Source organism: Mus caroli, unplaced genomic scaffold (assembly GCF_978045245.1).
Source record: "Mus caroli unplaced genomic scaffold, Mus_caroli_1 scaffold_1, whole genome shotgun sequence".
Taxonomy (NCBI): Eukaryota; Metazoa; Chordata; class Mammalia; order Rodentia; family Muridae; genus Mus; species Mus caroli.
In genome coordinates, this window is record NW_028227256.1 from 86,165,508 (window position 1) to 86,178,758 (window position 13,251).

The following is a 13,251-nucleotide window of genomic DNA, read 5'->3' on the forward strand; positions in this document are numbered from 1 at the left end:
AATGGCCAAGGTGCTAGCAAAATCAAAGAGAATTAGATCACCCAGCCAGCGATGTCTAGGGTTATATCTGATTGTTGTAAACCACTTTATTCCAAGTAGCAGCAATAATTATAGTTTCACAGGGGCAGGGCCTGCCTTTGGTTCCTGTGGCCCTGCTGGGATCAGACCTGCCCAGTTTCCCACATAGTCCCATGATGGTGGTTGTGGTCCTGTAACCGTCTGCATAGTTCCTGCCTGGAGAATTCTCGGTACTTAGGAAAGGCTTCATCTGAGGCACCAGGCATGCTGTTTCCTCCTTGGTGTATACTGCAGGAAGCAGCAGCCGCCATCAGTGGATATGTGGCTGCTAGCAGGAAGTTACTACGTAGTTAATATTCATTTTTCCTTAGACAAAAAGGGTGTCAAGGTGTCTTACAACACAAGGACAGCCCTTCTTCATCTTCCCCTTTTCTCATTTGATTCACCCTTACCCAGAATCCTCTTATGTTTTGTCTTTCCAAAGCACTCACAACATCATAGAACAAAACATTTAAAAATCATTTTCTTTCCTTTATTGGTGTAAGTTAGAAGGTGTAAAGAATAATAATAATGAGGATGTAGGTCAAACAGGAAATAAGATTAGTAAAAATAACTGCTGCCAACTGTTTGATGCTATGAGTCTATGTTTTGATGATTAAGGTTGGAGGGACAGTCACCATGGGGGCAGAGGCTTTTACCTGTATTGTGCAGCCACACTTTGTGCTGCCCGTTGTGGCCTTGCTTTGAGCTGTGTTCTTTATTCTTGAATATTTTCCCAGTGCCTTCTAAGAAGGATGGCAGGGATTTGCATTTGAAGTTTCATACAATGAGTTTCCATGACATACTTGTCTGTTTCCTAAACCTTCCCTCCTCGTGGAAGACCTTCACCGCAGGTGTCGAGAGTGCACAATTGAGCTGTTTTGTGCCTCTCCTCTAAGGTCCATGCTTAAGTCACCGTGGGTCCAGGTTGGTGGATCTCGGGCTGAGAGTAAAACAAAACGTTGGTTATCTGAGCCTACCTTTGCAAATGATTAGTCATCACCCGATGCATCCGTTACTTTTCTGTTGCTGTGACAGAGGGCCTGACTGAAAGAGAAATGGGGGAGTGGGGGTTTATCCTGACTGACAGTTCCAGAGGGGATAGGGCAGGGAAGGCATAGCAGCAGGACGATGAAGATGGACTAGCGGTCAGGAAGCTGGCTGATCATGTTCCATCTGCAGGAATACAGAGCAGGAAGTGGGACCAGGCTAAAAAAAAATCCATATCCTTCAACAGGGCTCCACCTTGTAACTCTTCATGAACCTCCCTGCACAGCAGCACCAGCTGGGTATCAAGTCCCCAACATCAGAGCATGAAAGGGCCGTTTACATCCAGACCACAGCACCGGGCACTTGGGAGTTGGGGTTAATTTGGGGGTTGAAGTTGCAGGACCTCCATGTGACAGTTAGCGTGCAGTTCTTGGACACTGACCTTAGGTTTTTCTTTTTGAGTGCACGTAATGATTTTTCTTAAGATTGTCTAATACACATTTTCAACGGTACCTGATCAATACACCAATGGCTTTGAAATGACGGAGTGCCACGAAATTCCTCTGTAATTTAAACATGATTAGCTGATGAAGGTTATGATCAATACGTGGCGGGAAGATAAATTAATTGATATCATCCTTTCAGGGTGATGAGAAGCCTTTTGGAGGTGGGCCATGACTGATGAAGCGACTGCTTCGTCTCTGGGAACCATTTTTTATAGATTGAATTTCCACATAGTCACATTTAACACTAGCATTCCTTTGCACAGAAGCCATGAGCTGTGGACACACCAGTTTCTGCTTAAAGTTGTGTTCATCAGGAAGTGAGATTGTCTGTGAACGCTGCGTGGTCTGTTTGTTGTAACCATGAGTCCTAGAGGGGCAGAGTGCCTCCAGAGCCGCAACAGTGTGCACAGAGCAAGGACTGGGAAGCTCCAGGCTTGACCCCAGTTCCTCCCCAGAGAAATGCCTCCACATGGTTGCTACTGGAGCTGGGACACCTATTGGTGCGAGAATAGCTTTCTAATCGTTGATTTTCCTTGCAGTTAAATTCAATATGCTTTATCAGCAAGCCTATTTGCTGAGAGAAGTTATGGCTGGTTGAATTTATATTTGTATTGATTAAGATAAACTTCTAGTGTCTGTGGTAGTATGTTAGAATTAAAAAGAAAAGATAAAGAGTCCTTGATGAAATTACTCTTGTTTGGGTATATAATTCTACAAGTGTGTTACAGGTCATTCTTTCCAGAAACTTTCAAAGGGTTTCTGTTTGATTTTCCTTTTTGGGGGGTTACTCTCACATCAAATAACTGCATACTGTTCGTGATGAGGATAATCCGTGGTGGCCATGTACCTCTTGCTACACATTTGAGTCCCCTGAGGTGGTCCAAGTAGGCAGGCTGAGGCCCTCCCAGGAGTCAGGACTGGTCTGTTTTGCACCGTATCTTACTGGTGTAGTTTTCTTTCTTAAGACACCTAATGGTCCTGGTGGCTGCTGGCACCAGAGTCTCACCTGTCCATTTCAAAGAGAACAAGCAAAAAGACAAAGAAGAAAGGGACCAAGAGAAGCTCTCACCTGAGGACAGGTCCTGAGAGCCAAATGAGCTTCCTATTCTCATCCCATTGGCCAGGGCTTGCTTGTGTCCTGGTTCATTTGGCTAGGGCTTGCTTGTGCTCTGGTCTGATTGGCTAGGGCTTGCTTGTGCTCTGGTCTGATTGGCCAGGGCTTGTTTGTGGGCCATGATCACCCTGGGAAATGTCATGTTTATCCTGCTAGTCAGGAGTCCAGATGAAACTCTGGTAGAAGATGAAATGGCAGGATCAGGGATCATCAGAGGTCCCTGTTGTTCGTCTCATACACGGCCGGCAGCCTCACCTTGATGTCTCCTGTCTCTGTGTCTACTAGTTGCCCAGAAGATTGTTGCCACAAGGAAGAAGCAGCAGCTATCCATAGGCCCCTGCAAGTCCTTACCCAACTCTCCAAGCCACTCGTCTGTGTGTTCTGCCCAAGTGTCCGCGGTACACATCAGCCAGGTACTGGAGGTGATGCGGGAGGTGAGGCAGTGAGCGGGCGTCAAGGAGGACTTGGGGCAGGGAGGGTGCACAGCCGTGCCAAAGCTGTCATCCATTTTTTTTTCTTTTTTCTTTTTTAACTTTGTAAATAACAGCATGTCTGTAATTGACTTCCCATTTCCTTCAGAAGCTACTGTGGCCAAGTGGGCTTTATGGGAGTCAGTCTTCAATGTTCTCTCGCTCTGCACAATGCCTGCGTTATGAGGCGTGCTGGCACAGGGTGGGGCCAGGTGTGTGCTGCTGTCTTTGTTGTTGATTGAAATCACTGGCTCTGCTCTTGATAGGTTTATGGCGGCAACAGTTGTGAGTAAATCTTACCGGCTCAGGAACACACTTAAGCGTAGACCACCATCTCCTTTAGGTCCTGTAGAAGCTGGTAATATCCCCCAACAATGCTTCACTAAATTATTAATTTGGAAGCAAAGTACTTGTCACAGGAATCCACCCAGAGCCTCATTAAGGAGCTGGTGACTTGCTGGTCCTTGTTTTGTGATCAGTCCTCCTTGAGTGAGTGTCCCATTCCAGACACCCAGTGTTCCCGGAAAGCCGCTGCCCTCGTTCATTTATCCCCTAGGATGGGCCAGCCATACACCTGAACCCCTCCACCGCTGGTGTCTTCAGTTAGGACAGGCCTCTGATTTCTGAGGTTCATGTAAGAGTGGCTGCTTGTTGTTTGGAGAGCCCTTTTCCTCCTCATCCCAGGAGGAACAATGAAGTGACCACAAGGCCATTTTAACTGTGCCTTGTTTTTCAGAGAAAGAAATATTGTGGTTCTTTTCTAGGTTTGGTTTTCTTTTTTTTTTTCCCCAAAGTTCACTGCATTGGTACTGACCCCTGTAGTCTCAGTGGTCTAGAGACAGGAAGATTACTTCAAGTTCAAATCCAGTGGGGCCTACATAGTGAGTTTAGGTCACCTTAGGCAACAGAATGAGGCCCTTTCTCAAGAAATAGAAATTTTCAAGCCCCGTTATGGAGACCTGAGTTCCCTTTTCTCAAAGTAACTCTTGCTTCCAATGGTACTCGGTGCTAGTGCCCAGTAAAGGAGCTGACACCTTGTCTCATGACAAGAGAGCTTCTTCATGTCACTTGCCACTTCCCTTGCTGTGAGCCTGTATGGGTGTTTTTGATGCTGGCTCGTTGACAGTGCATTGCTTTTGTTTTTAATTTTTACAGACAAGTAACGGAGGTGGGAGTTTAAGTGACTACTCATCCTCTGTCCCTTCGACCCCAAGCACCAGCCAGAAAGAGCTTCGGATCGACGTCCCTCCCACTGCCAACACTCCAACGCCTGTCCGGAAGCAGTCCAAGCGCAGGTCCAACCTATTCACAGTGAGTGTCAGTCCTGGGGACCCACAGGGTTGCAATGCCACTGGCATCCTAATCACACGTCTATCCTAGGGTCCCATGATGTCAGCAGAAACCAAGCTAAACTAATGAGAGTTGCAGCGACTCTCTCGGAGTCTGAGGAAATTGTGAGAAACAAAGTGGGAATTTCCCAGCAGGGAGCGAGTGTGAATCCTGAGGAGATTGTGCACGGTCTTTACTCTCCCAGGACCTTCACGGTCTCACGCTAAGGACTTGCGTTTGACACAGAGATGGGGAAGGTCTTGGGGAGAATTTCCATTTGCATCTGACCAATCAGAGAGACCTTAGCTATAGCCCTATTCACCTGTTCGGGTCTAAGAACTGACCCCAGGGGTAGGCATGGGCTAGGACTCTCCTGTCCTTGAGTATAGCAAACCCCATCTCTCTCTCTCCAGGGTTTTTAGGGATTCCTGTCACGGGCTTCTCTTGGGCTTTCCTCAGAGCCCTCCAGGAAGTATACTGAATTGAAACTCTGAACTTTGATTTAGAACCTGAGTCTAAGGTGGGGCCAGGAACGTGCAGCTTTCTAAGCTTTTTGACCCGTTGGGTGCAGATGCTCCCTGAACTACAGAAAAGGCAAACATAACTGTTTTCTGCTTCTTGTGTCCAGCAGACATCACCAGTTAATCATGGATGGCTTTGTAGTTGAGCCCAGAGGTACTCTGGTGTGGTTTCAGGAAGTCTTTCCCTGGCCAGCTCTGTAAAGTAGCTTTGATTAAAGCCCGTGCAAATCGTTTGGCCTCTGTCTTATCATTATCATCCTAAAGACTCCTGGAGTAGCTAGAAGTTCATTGTCTGCCCTGATGCCTTCATTTGAAGATGCTCACATAATGCTGTAGGTACCTGCCAGGTCTTTGGGTGCTTCCCTCTTTCCTACCATGTCTGGCTGTCCTCAGGCTTAGGCTGCTCATGCTCAGCCTGCTGATGATAGCAGGTCCCCTCTGAGCCACCTTATCTTTTTCCTCTGCTGCCCTGTACCATACCCCTCTGACAGACACGACAGGCAGCGCTGTTTGACCTTAGATAAATCACTGAACCTCTCTGATCTGGGAGGAGTAGCTAGGCTGCAGTGGGACTATCTTTTGAGAACACTGTAGAGGGGCAGAGGAGCCGGAGTGGTAGTATGTGTGTTATTCTCACCGCTGTTGAAGTCTGGAACATGGACACCAGTGATGTTCAGCAAAGAGTCAGTAGGACTGCTGGGTAGGTCTGCAGATGTCATTCTGGGTTCTACACAGTACAGGCAAGGGTCTGACGTGTGCAAGTAGTGCACAGGTGAAAGGTGGTGGTGCACCATAAAGTTTCTTAGACACAGCACCAGCAGTCACAGTCATCTAGCTGATGTCCAGAGCTAAGGAGGTGTCACTTCCCAAAACAGGCTGCTCATTCATTTGTGACTCAATTCCCCCCCCCCAAATAAAACCCAGTTGCCTCAGCTGTCTTTAGAGGCATTGGGCTCCAAGGAAGTAACGTTTCATTGATGGATGAGAACTTTCTGTCCCCATGCTGCAGGGATGGCCACACAGAGGATGTCTAGCACCAGCCAGCGCAAAGTCACTTTGGTTTCTGGCCTATAAAAGCCAGGACATACTACTTTAAACAGAACTAGTTGTGTGTGTGTGTGTGGCGGGGGGGGGAGGTGGGGGGCTCTGTTCCCTCTATCCACAAAGACCATGGGACCTGGGTGGTGCTAACTCACTTGCCTTCTGTGGATCTTAATTATAAGATCTGATGGGGGGGGGGGGGATGAGGGAGGGAGAAAGGAAAATGGGTTTGCTAATAGTTGCTCTTCAAAGCCCTGACTGTACTCATGTCTAGGAAATGGACACAGTGAAGAAAAAAAAAAGAGACCAGGAAACCACAGTGCTGCAGGCCTTCTAGGGGCGTGCAAGGGGCTGTTAAGAACACAGTGACTGAAGCTCCCTCTGAATTGCATCATCATCGCCGAGGTGTCTTAGGATGCCTCTGGCTGTGTTTGCCGTCTGCCTCTTTAATGTCAGAGGACACGCTGAGAGGAAAGCATTGAAAAAGTTGAACTCCGTCTTCCCAGCAATGTTCATGGAACAGAAACTGAGTCCTGCAAGAATCTTGTGCTGCTGTGGTTTTATGTTGTGGCACTGCACGATAAACTCACCGAAACTCCTGAAGGTCTCAGCACGGTGGTTGCTCCCAGGCTTGGCTTGGGCATTGGGCAGAGTGGTGGTGGAGGTGGTGGGGAACACTTTGAATAAAGAATTTAGAAACATTGACTCCACTAGATGTCAGTGTTATACAGGCAATGAAAAGGAGGCGGATTAATTCTGAAATCCAAGCAATTAGGAAACCAGATTTTAATGGGTAACAGTCTGTCTCTATCTTTAACTATGTCCAGTTTTTTAGAGTCTTCGTTCCTGTTGATTTCTGTCTAACACGGTTAAAGTGTATATGTCATTTAGCTGTGCTAGATGAATGCCATCTTAGTTAGCTCTTCCCACAGCCCAGAATGTAGCTGGACAGGGAGCTCTGTCCACTTAACTATTAGCCCATTCTAAAAAGGCTGGAGCTCATCTGTATGCACGTAGTGCTCAACCTATACACACATGTCTTTTAAAGTGGTGTGTGCCGCCACGCAGGGATAAGATCTTCAGCTCTCGACATGTTTTTATTTGGAAACGTACAAGTTTTAAACAAATAAATCCTATGCATTTTGTATGAAATTAGATGAACTAAATCACTCCAGTTGTAGCAGATTATACATTACTTTGCAGTGGCAATTTTGTCTTACCAATGAGAATTTAAATTGTATTGTGTTTTGTTAATTTTTTTTAATGTAAGGTCATTGCTTTGAGAAATGAAAGATTAGAAGATGACTGCCCCCCCCCCCAATTGGGTGCCTACTTTAGAAATACTCAGTTTTTAGGGAGGCAGTTCATTTAGCAGACTGGTTTACATGTGGTTAGAATGTTTTATGGAATAGTACTTTGAAATATATAAGAATTAAAAAAAAACCCTACTTGTATTCTGTGTGATAATCCTGAGATGGAGCGGTTTGTAGCTGCTGCTGCCGCATAAAGCACAGCCATCCTCTAGTGAAACGCTGAACTCCCTTATCCACTCCCCTGCCTCTGTTCCAGGGATTGCCGTTTACCTGGGCGGGTTGATATGTGTGGTCTGCATTGGGCATGTTAAGCTAGCTTATCTCTCTGTAAGCTTTTAAAGAGTTACGTCTTTATGTGGCATTTTTAAAACCACATAAAAACTTTTCATGGGATGCTGGTACCATTAAACAGAGCCAGGCTTCCCAGTGCCCAAAGATTACACAGAGCCTGGACCTACCCTGAGAAGCTCACAGGAGAAAAGGGACAATGAAACCCATAGTATAAAAGAATTGACACTTGGTATCTGACGGAGAACAGGAGTCCCGAAGCCGGCACGGTGTGTTCCATCTGCTCCTGCCTACTGGCTGGAAGTGAAGGAGCAGACTCCGTTTGATGGGCAGGGATGCCAGCAGCCATTCTCTGCCAAATGTGCAAGGGACTGGCTGCCTCTGTGACTTTGTTTATCACATATAGGGAGTTAACCATCTTTTAAACGAAGTAGATAATCCGTTCCTTCCCTCCCTCTGTCTTCAGTGTCTGGTACTCAGCAGTCATTCTGAGCTTGAAGTGGTGGCCTGAAGTCTCCCACCCTCAGTGGATGTGATAAACTCTGGTTCTGATAAATGCACAGGCTGGATATAGCAATAGGCACCAAGAGCTGCACGAAGCATCTAGTGAGCAGTTTGGGCAGCAGGGGAGCAGTTTGTGCACCACGGAAGTCTCCCAATTTGGGCAGGAGTGCAAGGAGTCCTCCCCAGGGTTCAGAGGCACAGGCTTTCTCCTACCTGCTGGATTGTCTGCGCTTTAGCTGTCCTTGGGTCGGCATGTTGTAGGCGGCAAACACTTCTGCCCAGCAGCTCGTCAGAGCTCTCCTTTAGTTTTATGGCACTTTCCACAAAAAATTGTATCATTGTTTGTGGATTTTTTATCCAGTGAGTACCCTGAGTTTCTGTCTCAATTGTTTCTGAGCACATGATTGTGTGGAACATGGCTTCTGTTTCTTTACGAATTTGGAGCTACGTACAACACTGGCTGCTGCTTCTTGCTTCTGTGGAATCCAGAATTCTGCTCCGAGAACAGCAACCAAGGACAGATGCGCCGCCTCCAGGAACATGTTCATTTTTTTTAAATGTTTGTTTTGTTAATTATTCTGCTTAATGGAGAATAATGAAGATGGATTTTCAAGTTTAGGTATTTAGAACTGATAAAGTTCCCAAAATGCCTTTAATACTCTTTATTGATCCAGAATTTCTCCGAAATGTTGTCATCCACAAGCTTTGGAACTTAATTTTCTGATTAGAAACCTCATAAGTGCTACCTGCCCACAATCCAGCCTGTGGTGAGAAAGAGTTGGCCGTGTGCACTCCCGCTGCGCATTTCCAGAGACCGAAGCGTGAACAGCGAGGGAGCTTCTGTGACGTGTCTGGGATCCCTGATGAGGGCAGCTGCATGAGGCACTGGGGAGCCACTGGACAAACGCAGAAGCTCCTGCGGTCAGCTGAGAGTGTGCGTCCTCACATGCACTGCCCGGGGGCAGAGTCGGCGCCTTTGCGGTGCCCAAGCCCAGTTGCCATCACAAGCACCTTCCTCTCCGTCTTGCATCAGAATTTTGGCAGTAAGCTGTCCCATCAGACCTTGCTTTTATTAAATCTCAGAGCTTTGCCTTTTTGGATACTGTTTCAGAAGCGTCCTCTGTTTCATCCCACATCCTTTCGAATCTGAATTTCATTAGCTGCTCCCAGCAGCACTGGACACCACCGAGTCTCTCTGTTTCATATATCATCTCAGATTTGAAAAGCACAGGAAAATGTTTCTCCATTTTCAATATTGCGTGAGTAATGTTCCCATTGAAAAGTAATGGAGTGAAGTTGTCACTTGTCAGCACTGTTATTAAGGAGGACGAGTCTCAGATCTTTCTCTCATAATAAAATAAATCTGTCAGACAATCACCGTGCTTACATTTGCTCATGCCAGCAGACGACGAGACGTGGACGGTGGCTGGCGCTCCTGCAGCTTTCGTTCCCCAGGTGCCCTCCTCCTGACACTTGCCAGCCCAGCCACTGGGCAGTTCACGTAGCGTCAACAATCCTTCCGAGATAATTGGCTCAGGAACCTGGCAAACAGACCGTTGCTCATTGCTCCCCGAATATTGACATTTTGTCAAAAAGAGATTTTCAGTTTTTGCCTCTGTTATCTTTCCCTTGCACAGTAGACTGCTTTAACTTTGAAGTCAGTTTTCTAACCGGCCAGAAGTAATAAAAGGAAGCATTGCTTGCCCCTTAAGACGACGCATGGGGGTACACCAGTGAGCCACACTGCTGTGTGGCTAATAGACTTTTTAAATCATCCAGACATTAATTTAATCCACACAGTACTGTAGAGGGGCTTCCAGATAACCTTCGAGGGGCCCCTCTCTCCTCAGCTATGCTCACTGCAGCTCTAGAATGTGTTTTCTCGTTGGGCGTTGCTTTCCTGGACGGTCCATTGGTTTCTAGTAATTGCATTTTGAACTCTTTAAAAAAGAATTAAAAGATAATTCTGCAGTAGAAAAGTCAGGGGGAAAGTTTAGAGAATTCTCTTTGGAATGATGAGTCAGAGCCTATGGACTGCTGGGGGCGGCGGTCCTCAATCCTGTTGGCAGGAGCTCTGCACAGAGGGGCAAGACCCGTCTGGCAGCCACAACCCTCGCCCAAATGCTAACTTTACTTTTTTTGCTTTGCAGTCTAGGAAAGGGAGCGACCCAGACAAAGAGAAGAAAGGCCTGGAGAGCCGTGCGGACAGCATCGGGAGCGGGCGAGCCATCCCAATTAAACAGGTACACTTGTCCCCTTCCCCGCCTCGCTGGAGACACACCTCGGTGCAGCCTGGGATGCTGCTGGCTGGAGCACCAGGATTTGTTTGATGTGCTCTGTTGATGAATGTAGAAGTCACTCACTTGACATCAATTAGAAGGGGTTCCTGTGAGTATTAAAATGGGATCATTAGAATAAGAAGAGGGAAATGCGACAGCAGCTCTAATGAAGTGCGGTCTGCCCGCCTGCATATGGAGTGTGTTTCCATGCTGCACTGGCTTCAAAGGCTGCCTTTGTAGCGTGGCTTTGATTGGGCCGCTGGCCGCCAGGCGACAGGGGTAAATCAGATCGCTGTAGAAGAACCCCTTGTGATCACAGGAATAGCCTGACGTGGCCCTAATTTGCTCTTGCAGACGGACATCTGAACACTGTTTCAGGCCGGTCTGTAACAACGAGGCAATTAGTTGTAATAATCCTAGCCGGCGTGTCAGCTGTGCGCTCTTGTTTGTAATTTGCTAATGAAGGGATTGTAACTTTGATTAGGTTCAGTTTCATTTAGACCTTATTATACACAGGAACATTTACAGCTGTAATGTGGGGCCTTAATTAAACTTCCCCATTACACAACAGGACTTGAATTCAAGCATTTGTTTTGGCCAATGTTGCTAGCCTGAAATGGGTTTTCATTAGCCTGGAAACCAGGTCCTAAATTACTTCACGTCTCTAGCAAGACACACTGGAATTCGCGTGTGACGTCTTTTGCCGCTTCATTTCCGAAACGATAAGAATAAAGAGTTCAACCCAGCTCAGCGGCTCTCGAAATGTCATCTTTTTGGTTGATAAAGAAAGCCAATTGATTTAGACTCTCTTCTGTTTGGGTGGGGGCAGGAAATCTGTGGGTAGGACATAGCTCTGCCTTCCATGGGTGACACTGGTGGACCATTCAAAGTTCTGGTCGATCTAGGGCATCCGTCGCCTCTTCCAAAGCTTCCACCCGGCTTCACTTGCTCTATGCGCATGGGCTCTGGTTGCCCTGAGGGAGGGAAGAGTATTCACCCACGTATAGTGGGCTCACGCAGGCGGTGCAGGCTCACCTGTCTGCAGCTGATGGCTGCAGCCCTTGTTAGGAGCCGGAGCATTTCAGATGGAAGACATGAGAGAGCTGAAGAGCCGCCGCAGGGGATTGCTGAGAAGCCAAGACTGCTGCCCTCCACCCTGTGCTGCAGACCAGAGTGACCTGTGTGCCACATAAGCCCACAGTGCCGTGTAAGCCTGTGACCCAGGGGAAGGGGACCTAGAGGTGTCAGGCGAGGCTGCTATGCCTCTGCATAGGACCACCCTTCCCATACTAGGTGGCAAAGTTAGGAGCCAGCTTACAGCACCGTGAAGAAAAATTTTCACCTTCCATGTGTTTACAAACAAGGCAAGAAGCCTTCCTGGTGATGGGCGGTGTTTTCCTCATAAACAGGTTCATTACTTCTGAGGGCCATGTACATAGCTGATTCCTCATTTTGATTATTTATTATAACCTAACTCTACAGAAGGCCATTTTAGTGTGTGATTTCTGTGCAGTGTTGTTTGCTGTAGGGTAGCTCTTTTTCACGTGAAGAACTAACTAGAGCTGGACACTGAAGAAGATTGCTCCTTGTCCATCATCTTCCCGGCCCGGCAGGAAACTCATGGGGAGCCCGCCAGGCCCTGGTGTAATTGGAGCCTCACTTAATCTGTTCCCTGCTCATCTTTGAACAGGGTCAGCTTCCCAAACCGGACTTTGATTTGGCAAAGCCTGGATGTGACTGACTCGTGTAAGATGAGTGCTTTGGTCCCTTGGGTAGCTTTTCTGTCTTGAATGTTCAGTGGTACTCTTGTTGAGATGTAAATGGTGGTTTCCTTGTGACTCCTAGGATTTCCTCCACTAGGTGTCGACAGTGAGGAGCCAGGGACTAACTCCGGCCTGGTCTGCTCCCAGCCCCACATGGTCCCACTGTAATCTGTGCTCAGGCATCTCCCAGCCCTAGACGTTCTGCTTGCATTCCATTCACAGTGCAGGCTTTGGGGCTGTGGCATTCCAGGTACCCAGTCAGAGGAAGGCGCCCTGCCCCTTCTGTGGAGTAAGTGCAGCTTGTTTGTAGTCTGGGCAGTTAGAGTGCTCCACGCTGTGTATGCCCGAATTTTCAAGGTGTGTGGATCATTTGAGAGGAGCTACACCCCTTGCTGTCCTCACTGTGCTGTGGTGACCTCTTGGAAACATGAGGATTAGGAGGACGAAGCCTGAAGGGGGCAGTACCTGCCTAGAATGTTCTAGAAAACCCACAGGTAGATTCCTTGAATAAATGGACATTTCAATAAGAGCTTGTTACCTATGTGTCTTATGTCCTGTTTAACCCCTAGCAGAGTGGGGCCCATTAGGTTATCTTGATCTTAAGTTGAATGCAAACAGGGTGAAATATTCAGGACTAGCCAGCTAGGCACCTCACTTCTGTGCTTTCTCCACTACACAGTGACAAGAGGCCTCTAAAGCAAAGGTTACAGTTTTAAAGATTGTTTTCTGTGTGTGTGCCTGTGTGAGTTTATGAGCGCCATGTACATGCAGTACCCACAGAGGCCAGAAGGAGGCATTGGATCCTCAGAACTAGAGTTCCAGCTCGCTGCAAGCCACCACATGTGTGTGTAGGAAAACAAACTTGGATCCTCTGCAAGAGCATTAAGTGGTCTTAACCACTAAGCCGTTGCTTCAGCCCCAAGTTTTACATGTGTTAAATCGGACATGAGAACCTTTGCCTCACACGAAGGTATCTTGTACTGTGTGAAGTATGTCTGAGGCTGAGCTTGTTTCAACTTGTTCCCTCAGGAATGCTGAGGGAATGTGGGTCTGTCCTCAGGGGAAAGCATTGGTGT

At 47.4% G+C, this 13,251-nt stretch overlaps 1 protein-coding gene across 16 annotated transcripts in view; it reads left to right on the forward strand.

Moving 5' to 3' along the window:
* Agap1 (ArfGAP with GTPase domain, ankyrin repeat and PH domain 1) overlaps positions 1 to 13,251 on the forward strand; it is a 435,924-nt gene that overhangs the window by 205,324 nt on the left and 217,349 nt on the right. For all 16 annotated transcript variants that reach the window (XM_085839355.1, XM_085839372.1, XM_029480713.2 and 13 more), the window contains 3 exons: positions 2,953 to 3,080; positions 4,293 to 4,448; positions 10,284 to 10,376. In XM_085839355.1, coding sequence (XP_085695481.1) covers positions 2,953 to 3,080; positions 4,293 to 4,448; positions 10,284 to 10,376 — 377 coding nt within the window. The remainder of the gene's footprint in view (positions 1 to 2,952; positions 3,081 to 4,292; positions 4,449 to 10,283; positions 10,377 to 13,251) is intronic.